Source organism: Xyrauchen texanus, chromosome 41 (assembly GCF_025860055.1).
Source record: "Xyrauchen texanus isolate HMW12.3.18 chromosome 41, RBS_HiC_50CHRs, whole genome shotgun sequence".
Taxonomy (NCBI): Eukaryota; Metazoa; Chordata; class Actinopteri; order Cypriniformes; family Catostomidae; genus Xyrauchen; species Xyrauchen texanus.
The window spans coordinates 30,010,309-30,022,462 of record NC_068316.1 but is presented as its reverse complement, the minus strand read 5'-3'; the positions used below and the strand labels follow the sequence as shown (position 1 = coordinate 30,022,462).

General features: G+C 37.9%; 1 protein-coding gene across 2 annotated transcripts in view; it reads left to right on the top strand.

Annotated features, from left to right (window-relative positions):
• The window catches only part of LOC127634286 (procollagen-lysine,2-oxoglutarate 5-dioxygenase 2-like), a 97,064-nt gene that overhangs the window by 35,501 nt on the left and 49,409 nt on the right, over positions 1–12,154 (top strand). For both annotated transcript variants that reach the window (XM_052113776.1, XM_052113774.1), the window contains exons 2-3: positions 10,655–10,746; positions 10,970–11,106. In XM_052113776.1, the coding sequence (XP_051969736.1) occupies positions 10,655–10,746; positions 10,970–11,106 (229 nt within the window). The remainder of the gene's footprint in view (positions 1–10,654; positions 10,747–10,969; positions 11,107–12,154) is intronic.

Below are 12,154 nucleotides of genomic sequence, written 5' to 3'. Positions count from 1 at the left end.
ATTTTACAAACTCAGAATATTTTTTTGCTAGTACTTATGTGTATTTAAATGTCTGAAACCTAAAATAAACTTTATGTGGTTGAAAACACAGAACAGTTGATCTGTCTATGGTTGTGATACATGACAGCAGCACTGAGCGCGTCTGTCTCTGGCTCAGCGCCAGCCAAAGCACGAAAGTACGTTTGAATTTAGCAGTTGATCACGTGATGCACTGACCGTTCTAATCACACCGGTGTTGATCGATCATACGTGCAAAAGGGTTAACATAAACATTGAAGGAATATATTGAAGGAAAAAATGCTTTATTTGTAATTTAAAATAATGGTGCTGATGATTTTTAGAGACCCCCACAGGTGTATGATTTTACTGCTTTCATGGGAGCTCATCCTCTCTCTATGGGAGCTCAGCTCCCACTGGCTCCCACGTAATTCAAACCATGTATATATATATATATATATATATATATATATATATATATATATATATATATATATATGTATATACATATATGTATATGTATTGATATATCTGAAGAGACAAGGGATTTTGACCCTCACCCTTCAGCCTTGACCTTCAAAAACATCTGAAAATTGTTTGACAATGTCAGTTATATTTTCACAGATAGTCTGTAAAACTACAGCTTCCTTGTTGACTCGATACACTCTTTTAACCAACTGAAGGTCTTCACACGCTTTATCTCCTAACAGAGATTCATGACCATTGGGAACTACAACAAACATCAAATTTTTATCTTTCCTTTTACTTGTATTTTTAAACTGCATACTCCTCGTGTTTCAATTGGTTGTCCATTATAGGCTTTGAGGGGAACGGTACGTTTTTTAATTAGAGGTTTTTCTTTCAATGCTTTCACATCTCTGATGTTAATTAAATTAACTTTTGCACCTTTATCTAATTTAAAAGGCACTACGGTCCCATTAGCCACAAGAGGAACAATCCACATCGAAGACTTGACTGAATCCTCACTTGATACACATGTTGCAGCATCCTGATTTACTTTCTCTTCAGAAATCATGTTCACATAAAATGAGTCACTCAAATCACTGTCATCTGCCTCCTCCACTACATGCACTTTATTTTCCCGCTTCATGTCTTTTGAAAAACACATTTTTGCAAAGTGGTTGGGGCCATTACTCTGAGAACATCTTTTACCGAAAGCTGGACACTGTCTGAACTTATGTTTGGTCCCACAGCGCTTGCATGAGAATGTTTCATAGTCATTTTCTCTGAAACTTCTAGAGTTACCTCTTCTCTTGCCTCTGAATGAAATGGCATCAATTTCTGCACTCAGAAATGACATAGTAGCGGCATTAGTCCCATCAAACTGCTTCATTTGCTGTCTCGCTACTTCACTGGACTGGCACAATTTGACAGCTTAATCCAAGGTGAGTTCTGATTCTCGTAACAATCTTTCTCTCAGTTTCTTCTCATAGATACCAAAACAATCTGATCACGAATCATTGAATCTCTTAATTCATTAAAATTACAAGTCTTTGCCTTTATCTTGAGATCGGTCAGAAAGTAATCAAAAGCCTCTCCTTCATGCTGCACGCGTGTTCTGAATACATATCGTTCATATGTCTCGTCCTTCCTTGACAAACAATGAGCATCAAATTTTTTCAGTACCTTATCCAGTTTCTTCTTGTCTGCCTCTTCATCAAAATTAAATGTGTTATAGACCTCCACGGCATCAGCTCCAGCAATGGTAAGTAACAGGGCAATCTTTCTTTCATCCACAGCCGCTGTTTGTCCGATAGCAACAACATAAAACTCGAACTGCTGTTTGAAAGTCCTCCAATGTGCATCAACATTTCCACTCAACTTCAATGAAGTTGTTCATGGCATCCATTGAGCATTTCTGACCCCACTCCTGGTACCATGTATTGTTCCAGAGACAACAAATAAAGATACAAAGAAGGGCTGGTACTGGCGTCTTTATTCCATGTGGAACACCAAGCATGTCTCCATTACCACCACTTCCTTGGGTCTGGACGTTAAGACACATACATGACCCAGAATGCGTCTGTATGCTTTTCTTTCCCCGGTGTCTCTGCTCCCGGGAGTCTTAGCAATGTTCACCAGCAAGGGTCTTGCCTCCTATTAATGGCTGCGCTGGCCGAACAGGATATGTTTCATGGAGTTAATTCCTCTCCTCGACGGCTCGCCTTGGGTGATTCCGAACAGGGAGGACCTTCTCATCCTTGGCCCGAATTGTGAAACCTTTCATGTCTGACCCCTAAGGGTACCAAATGAGGTTCACAGGGTTTTCTCTTGAGGTTATCGAGACCATTTCAAGTGCTATTGCTCCCTCCACTTGCAACTGATCTGGGTAGATTTTACAGGGCAGAAGAGGACCTCTTCGCCTCTGTTGATAGCGCAATGTCTCCTCTACTTCTCCCCGAGTCGCCCAGTCCCCCCCCCCCCTCCCCCTCGGGAGGGGCTGAACGTAGTAACGCAAATGCGCCTGCATGCGTTTCCTTCTACTAAAGTTCTTATTACAGAACCAGCTAACTGCCAGTTTGCTTGAGTTCTGGATTTTCTGTAGAAAGAACTGTCAGCAGGCACTTGCCTCGCCACTGCCAGGTTCTATGTGGCCACTGCGGTTTGCTACGGCTTGGTGGGCGGGGTGCCCTCAAAGAGGCATCCTCATTATTGCCCGGGCCTGAAAAAAAGCGGAACGAGATGCTGCGCTGCTGTGCCGCACTGGGACGTCCCAGGATTGCTCTTCAAAAAGAAGTATCTGACGACACCTGGTGACGTATCCATTTATAGCCTGGCCGCAGGTGCATCTAATGATTACATCAGCCGAGGCTATAAATTCCGGTCAATGTTCATTGACGTGTTACACACACTATTTCAGCTCGGTTCACAGCTAGAGTTGTTCCCCCGTAGCGCTTAGCAGCGCAGCATCTCGTTCCACTTTTTTCAGGGAACAAGGGTTACACATGTAACCCGAGACGTTTTCTGTAATCTGTTTTAAATACTTTTAAATACTTTTTAAAAATAAACTTCCCAACTCTGTAAATTTACTAATGTTAATGTACAGAGTTGGGGCAGCTGTGGCTCAGGTGGTAGAGCAGTTCGGCTGCCAATCGCAGGCTTCCCGGCCCACATGACTCCACATACCGAAGTGTAAGACCCTGATCCCAAGTTGCTCCCAATGGCAGGCTAGTACCTTGCATGGCAGCTCTGCCGCCATTGGTGTATGAGTGAATGGGTGATTGGGACACAGTGAAGAGCGCTTTGGTAACCTCTAAGGTTAAAAAAGCACTATATAAGTGCAGACCATTTAATGTTAACAAATTCAACCTTATTATAAAGTGTTAATCTGTATTATTATACTTGCAGTTTACATGACCTAATATATATTAATTGAGACTCAATTTTATTTTGTACTTCCAGAAAAAACTAATAACTGAAAGGTGATAAAAAAAAACTTGAAATGGTGAAGTAATACCCAAAATACACACTTACCCTTTTACATTAATGAACATTTTTACCAAACGTTAACATCGTCTACAAAGCTATAGCTATTATTTTTTCAGTGATTTATCTTAAACAAACTACTCATCACATTTGCAGTGGTTCTATGGATTCTGAAAATTTTAAAATAATTGTGCCTTATAAACTCCCAATAAGTAAGTCAAAGGCAACAATGGCAAGGACAAACTCCCTGTAAGATTATTTGGTAGGATGTGGAATAAACCTTGGGAGGAACCAGGACAACTTTGCATTTTTGTCCCATAAGTGTTGCTGTACAACTTCAAAAGATTGCTTTTAACAACTTTGAAAGCTAAAGACCTGACATACTTTAGATTTATACTAAGAGATAATCTAAACTTGTATATTCTTAATCAAAACTGACCCCATTTACATTCTTAACACACACATTCCTGGTCTAATAATACACAAGCTTCAGTGCATGTTAAAGTGCCACTGCTTTCGCAAACTCACCTTCATGTCTGGCTCCATGTTGTTATGAAACACCTACTTTTCAAGATCCAATCAATTCCTGATCATTAAAATCCAGTTCTGCTTTACCATTATTTCCTTTTTCATTGAATGTCTTATTTCACTTGGAAGTAAAATGTGTTAAGAATGCTGTTGCATGTTGACTTTAAGCTTGACAATCCCTGGGTTTAATCATTTGCAAACGTCCATAAATCAAATTGTAGTTAGGATTTTGTCAAGTATATGTTTGTTCACACTACATTTTTATGTCTGGCTCAGCACATATGGAGGTCTAGAATTCTCTGCTGAACTGGCACAGTTGAGCCATTTCATAAGCTGAGAAATCCGGTTGCTCTTGCCATAACTCCTAGTTTCAGAGCTGAGAGTGAAATCATGTGTTCCGTCCCGTAATGAACGAGGCAAAGATGTTGACCTATTGTGACTTCCCATCACTTCAACTTAAGTAATTTTCCCACTTTAAAAAAGTTTAACTCCTAAAGACATGAATTGTAATTTGCAATATATGTAGGAAACCATGATCACTCACATTAAATGAAGACTCCAGTCATATCAGTAACCTTATAGAAGCTGCTTTTGTTCTACATGGAGAGGGTCCACACATGGGGGCGGCCATGTTAGAATCACATGACCAGCTGAATACTACTCTCTTAATCTCAATAACCGTCCTGTTATTTGACACTTTCATTCATTGATTAAAGTAATCATGACTGACTTTGAATACTACATTTCCACAATGGCATCTGAAACTGAAATAGTTTTTATTTTAAGATGACACAAAGACAAAAGTTACTGATTGTACATTTAATGTGTGGAAACAACTATAATCAAGCCATTCTTAAGTTGATTTTTAGAATACCTGAATTTGCAGAATTGTAGTTGATTTGAGCCATGGATGTGACCTGGAGAGAGCTATGCATTTGCATTACTCATAATCACATTTGCAGTTGCTCAGACGTTAAAGGGATAGTTCACCCAAAAATAAAAATTCTCTCATTATTGACTCATGCTGGCCCAAACTCATGAATTTCTTCTACAGAACACAAAGATATTTTGAAGTATGTACAAGGTGTTTTTGTCCATAAGTCAATGGGGTTTGTGAATAAATGAAAGTAATCCATGTGACTCAACTGGTTTAATTCATGTCTTCTGAAGCGATGCAATCGCTTTTGGTGAGAAACAGATCACAATTTAAGTTTTTCCCCTCGAATCTATAATTTTAACTCGTATCTGCATTGTTAGATATAATATAGATTTAATAGTCCAACTGTTCGTGTCAGCACATGCTTCAAGTGCGAGGAAGTGTAAACAAGCTTCACTCAAGGAGACTGCGAAAGTAAAGATTTATTGTGAATAAGGATTTAGGTTTTGGTTGTTTTTACAGCTAAAAGTTTGTCTTCCACCGAAGAAAGAAAGTCATATGAGTTTGAGATGGCACAAGTCACCATACATGATAAAAAAAAAAAAACGTTTAATTTATCAATTTCTCATTTTTGGACAAAACAGACGGTTTCATACCATTGACTTTTACTTAATGATGGTATTGTGTGAAAAAATGATATATATATATTTAAATGTAAAAAATCCCAAGTAAATTAATTATATTTCCATTTACTAATGGTTCATTTAATAGTAATAAAAAGATGAAGAAAGATGAGAAAGTCGCATTCAGCACGTTATGTCAATCTGTCAGACCAACAGACAGCAGCAGATGAGGAGCCTCTTTTCCCCCCACCTCAGCGGTTAAAGTCCGCTGTGTGGGAGTATTTTGATTATTTTGGTTACATCAGTGTTGACGAACACCCTATTTGCAAAATGTGTCAGAGAAATGTGTCGGCTCAGTCGGGAAACACTTCAAACGTGAAGCAACATCTCCGAGAGCACCATTCCACAGAATTTGTGGACATGAATTTAAGCGAATATAAGCTGATGCAATGCACGTTTACAAGACTAGTTAACCATTATTTGGAATTGGTTCATAATTTTACGTTATGTTAGTGCTTCTGCTTTCTAAGCGCTTATCTGTAACCTTTTCAAAGACTAAGCAATGATGTATTTGCAATAAACCCACAGAAAGTCAAATTTACTGTGGTAAAACATTAATATACAGTATTACCTACAAATGTGACCTGATCCATCATTTTCACCCTAAAATGCATTTTGAATGAAGGAGAAAAGTCTCAGCCATCAATAACAGATTAAGAAAAAATATATATTTCACATATACAAATGAATGCACACATGTAATATTATATTTAACATTTTGGCAATATTCTCCTCTCACATTTATTGGTCTAGTCAAATAATGAACTACGGGCATTAGATGAGGTAAATGTTGCACATTAGATGACAAGCCGAGTCCCCATGGTTGAAACACAGATTAAACATTTTAGTAACGTATACTGTATCCTTTAAAATCTCTGATATTTTCCATTTTGTACTACTTAGTAATAAAGTACATACAATGATACACCCGCAGGCCTCGAGTGTTGCTCAGTGATGCTGCTCGAACTCAAGGCAAAAACACTGATTGGTGGCAAAGACTGTCAAAATAAAATTTATTTTGTGAATTTCATGATTTTAATTTTTTTTTTTTAATTGAAATCCTTATGTCTCATTTTGTTGGAGCAGGTCACAAATGTATCTTGTTTGGCTCAGTTTGATTTCATAAACTTTATTTTTTTTTCTTTTCAAAAATATATATATGTTTTGCTTGTTTTATGCTTAAACCTCACTGAATTTGTATAATTTCCACTATACAATAATGTGACAATTTCCATTTTTTGCACTAATACAAAAATAATACTGAACATGTTTTTTTTTTGTCTCAATTTAGCAGATTTGTCTCATTTCAAATGTATTTATAACCTTCAGAAAAATGCCTCATCACAGCCGGGCAATCATCTGGTCAGACTCAGATTGCAGAGTCTTTTGCCAAAGGTGTAAAATTTGCCCCAACATCAAAACAAGCAAAAGAGCTAAATGAGGCTGTGGCATACTTTATTGCAAAAGACATGATGCCATTTCAAATAGTGGAAAAGCCTGGTTTTCTCAATCTTAAGAAAAAGCCAGCCCTGCTGCACAGTGTTCCATCCAGTCCATACTTCTCCACCAAATAAATTCCTAAAATGTATGAAGAAGTGCAATCTTCTGTTGCAAAGAAGCTCTCTGATATGGTTTGCAGCTACCACTGACCTCTGGACCAGTTGCAGTGGTGGACGGGAACCTTACATAACTTTCACAGTGCAATATATTACCTCTGATTGGCAACTGAACTCCCACTGCCTGGAAACACTGTATTTTCCAGAAGACCACACTGCAAGGCACATCATTGAAATGGTGGAAAATGTTCTGCAGGCATGGCACATCCACAAAGAAAATGTGTCCGCCATTACGACTGATAATGCCACAAACATGAAGAAGGCCTTTGCACAATTTCCCTGTGTCTGGTTTGGATGTTTTGGCCATAACCTCAACTTGGCCTAAGGCTCTAAACATCCAAAGGTGCAAATTGTTGTAAGAGCCTGCAGGCATTTTCACATAGCTCGAAAAAGAAGAGAGAGTTCAAGAAAGCACAAAAAGATCAGAATATTCCAGAACATGCCCTCATTCATGATGTGGTTCAACCTACTCAATGATCAGCCACTTCCAAGAGCACCAACAAGCCATCTGTGCTGTTTTTGCTCCTGACAGAAATTATTGACACCTTATGCTTAAAAGTACAGATATAAGTGTCCTTGAATATGCTTGTCAAATTCTTGGGCCTCTTCATGTGTTCACCGATGCCATGGGCTCAGAGAAGAGAGTGACTCTGTCCTCTCTAAATCCTGTCATGGACCATATCTTTCAAGAAGTGCTCACTGATGCAGATGAAGACTCCAGTGTCATCAAAGAGATGAAGCATGCCATCAGAGAAGATCTGACACAGAGGTATTCAGAGGAGATGAAGAAAGTGTTGAATATTGAATGTTTTCTTGATCCAAGATTTAAGGGCAACTTCAATACAAGTCTGGAAGACACCAAGAAAGCATGTTCTGATGAGGCCACATGGCTTCAAATCATACAACCTACCACAATGATAGAATATATCACCTCAACAAAGACAAAACGGGGACAGGGAACCTCCACCACCACCACGGAAAAGTTTCCTGAAGAAAAAAACAAGTTGGAGCTTCAAGTGTACACATCCTTGCCCAGTATCCCTGCTGATGATAATCCACTTGCTTGGTTACTCACATGCCACAAAAATGCCACTTCTGTCTACAATATCCCAAAAGTATTTGTGCATCCTAGCCACATCTGAGCGAATTTTCAGTTAAAGTGGCCACATTTTGTCCCCACAATGCTCCCGCTCAGATAACATGAATATCCTTACTTTTTTGCATCACAAACTACCCTGACTTGATATAGAGCATGACTCTGATTTGACATATATTTGACATTTTCAATTATATTAAAAACCATTTGACTTATTGTAAACATTTTTGTTTACTTTTTAAACTTGTTTTATGATTATCTTATGTTTATGTTTATATAATTTGATTAAGAAAATGTTCCAAAGAAATAAAAAATAAGTTAATTAACTTGTTATAACTAAAAAACAAATCAGGTTTATAAGATAAGGTATTTTTTGTGATGGTTTTCATACTGTGAATATTTCATACCGTTACATCGCTAGTAGAGACCTTCAGACTGTTATGACTCAGGTTATTATGAAATATATCTACCCTCAAACTTAAATCTATTAAACTAACTTTCATACAAGGTTTTGTTAAGCTAACATTAACCTTCTGAGACCCCCGCATGACTGCTGTGTGCCTTTTCCGTTTCCCTTTCTGATTTGTAAGCAAGCAACAAAAAAATTTAAAATTCTAGAGCAAATAGTTTTCCTAAAAATTTATGTCTGGACAGCGAGACAATGTAGAAATGTTTTTTTTTTCCATAATTTTTTTTCTTATGTTTCAGGAGTGTGGTTATTTGTGTTTTTAAAACGTTACAGACATTACAGCTGATTTTCTGTAAAGCGGAATAAATAATTATAATTAGAAGCATCATCCAATCACTGCAAACCATGTTAAAATAACATGTTGCATGATAAAATTCTGAATCTATGTACTGATTATCATTGTCCCATTTCATCAAACATGTTGAGTGGTCCAAACATCATCTGCAGCCTGAAACTGAACGTTTGGTCAGATTTTAGGATTGAATGCACTTAACTGTAGAGAAAGCTATAGGATGCTCCCTTGCTCACTATTTAGTGAATGACTTAACCTCCAGTGTGCTGTCTGTCTCCACTGAGTTGAAATGCACCTTAATTTCATCCGAAATCCATATAAAGCCTCTGAAAGCAAAATTTTTCAGCTTTTGGAAGAACCCATTTATTCTCAATGTGAAAATGCATTGTAAATACTTGTATATAGGAATGCATTAACTAATGTTATTGAATATAATTACACAGAGATAATAAAATAAAACAAAACAAAATGTAGCTAAAAATGAAGCTAAATGACCCACAGATGTGTTCGAGTTGAAAGTTTTGTTCACTTAGCAATTGCAGTGCCAGTGTCCACAGATGTGACATCATGTTTATCAGGACGCTGACACGCGTGAAATCATCAGATTATTTAAAGCGGGATATCCAACGAAACTAGAGACTCTACTCTTGACAACCAAGTTGTTGTGTCACAAGATTCGGTGCGGTAGAAGTTAACCCTTTAAATGGGGTCACATGGGGTTGCACAAGTTTGTCTTGACAAACTTTACCTATTTAGTTTTATTTTCAATTCTGTAGTGGTGCAAAAATGACAAATTTCACATTTAAATCAATCAGTCATAATATATATATATTATATATTAGATTTAAAAATAAATCAAAAGGACTGAAACATGTTTGTAAAGGTCACACCAAGGTGTGAAACAACCACTGTGGTTTAATTGTCCAGATGTGTCAATCTGTCCTGTTGTAAAACCTACACTACTCCTGCAGTGGTACATATGGCAAACACACGTCCTGTGATGTTGATGATTTTTTTGTCCAAAGTTTTCTTAAGATTTCTCTGGGGCTGTTCACCATACCCCAGAGATGACTGACGATTGAAGTTCCCCAGCCTTTCAAACCCAAGTGTGGAATTTATTTTCAGACTTTGCTCTACTAAAGGGTCTGCCCCTGCCCCATGGCACGTCCAGTGGAAATGTAGCAGGTTCTTGAGAAGACCCTTCTCTGCTAGCTAACTATCAGCACCACTGCTACCACAACCATATGTAACACTATTACGTATTATACATGGTGTTTTGCCAAAAACATTTTGGTTCATTTTAACATTGCTTTACATTTATCCTCACAAGAAGTCTTGGGAGTGTTGACATGGGTTTGAGGTTTGGTTGTAGTTTGGTTTGGAGTAACTAGATACCTCCTAATTCCTACTGTAGGCAAAGAACAACATATATATTTTGCCAAAGAGGCTCTTTAGCAAACGGCAGGGTTTTTTGGAAAGTTTTAAGATTCTAAAGAATATAGCCTTCAATTTCAGTAATGTTTATAATCCACACCACGCCACAGTATGAAAACTGTCATGTTATTTTACTCTACAAATATGTTATGTTTGACTTTTCCTCTCTTACTCTCATATTTACTCTCATTAAATTTATTTTCTTCTTTCGGCAGAAAAACTACTTGTACTTACTGTTGCCACACAAGAAACGGATGGCTTCCTTCGCTTCATGCAATCAGCAAACTACTTCAACTATACTGTGAAGGTAATGCCTATTTTTACACGTTAAACAATCACACAACACCAGGTCATGAATTCCCTCAACCAACCATGCTAGTATGTACAGGACCATTGGTTCTCACCTGATCTGTACTTCATTTAACTCCATCATAACTGTGGATACTAGTATCTGTGATAGTAGTGATTTGAGAAAGACAAGTGCCCATATGCCCTAAGAACATGAGAACACATGTTTTTTCCTTTTTCAGGTGCTGGGGATGGGCGAGGAGTGGAAGGGAGGTGATGTGGGTCGGTCCATCGGTGGAGGCCAGAAGGTTCGACTACTGAAGGAGGCCATGAAGGGACTGGCTGACCAAGAAGACCTGGTGGTCCTTTCTGTCGACAGGTACGTTTGTCATTGTGTGGATGAGGAGGTAAGGTTCCTTTATTACAAGGAGAAAAACTAAATTGTTCAACTGGGGCATTTGGTTAAAGGAATAGCTCTGCAAAAATAAAAATTTATGATTTTAATTTTATTTTGTGAAACACAAATGAAGTTTAGTAGAATGTCTGTGCTGCTCATTTCTTTACTATGAAAGTGGATGGCAGAAGGATACTGTCAAAAATTCCAAATCCACTGACAAAAGTACTGTCCAGATGGCATGACCCGACCCGAACGGTATCGGCAAAATTTAAGTCTGAACCTGAAATAGCGTACTCTTTATAATTTCTCTTCTAAGCAAGTGTTTTATTTAAGCATCGTAGGCAATATTCGTAACAGTATAGTAACAGTGAACATACAGCGATTTAACAAGGCACGGCAGCTCGACGGCACACCAAAGCAGAAGGGAAAAACATTGGCTTATCGTTTATCAAGCGCTGCACTCAACACCTGCACTAAAAAAGCTTAACTTTTATTACCAAATAAAACTTGAGATGGTCTCTAAAATATGTGGTGGTCCACTATGAGATGCTGAAAAAACGGTGAGACACAAAGGTCAAAAGCGTCCATGCAGCGCTTTTTTTACAATGAAAAACTATTGAAAAGCAGCACAAACAAACGCAAAAACACATTTGGTGTGAACAGCCCCTAATTTTTCTGTTTTGTTCCTGTTGTCTTTCATTAATCACAAACCCAACCTGAACGTGAAGTTATAATTAAAAAACTAACCCAAACATGCCCCAAAACCTGATGGTTTACTTGGCCCCACCAGATCGGGTAGCAGACATCTAAATGCGATATGAAAAGTAGTTCATATCACATGCGTGCTACATTTCAAGTCTTTTCAAGTGTGAGAAACAGAACTAAGTTTAAGTCATTAGTAAATGTTTTCCACTTCGCCATACCTCCGAAATCTCATTATCGCTTGTGTAAAATAAAAAAAAAGGTGACTGTTGAGTAGGGTTGTCAACTGTCCCATATTAGCTGGGACATTCTCACTCAAAATTCTTGA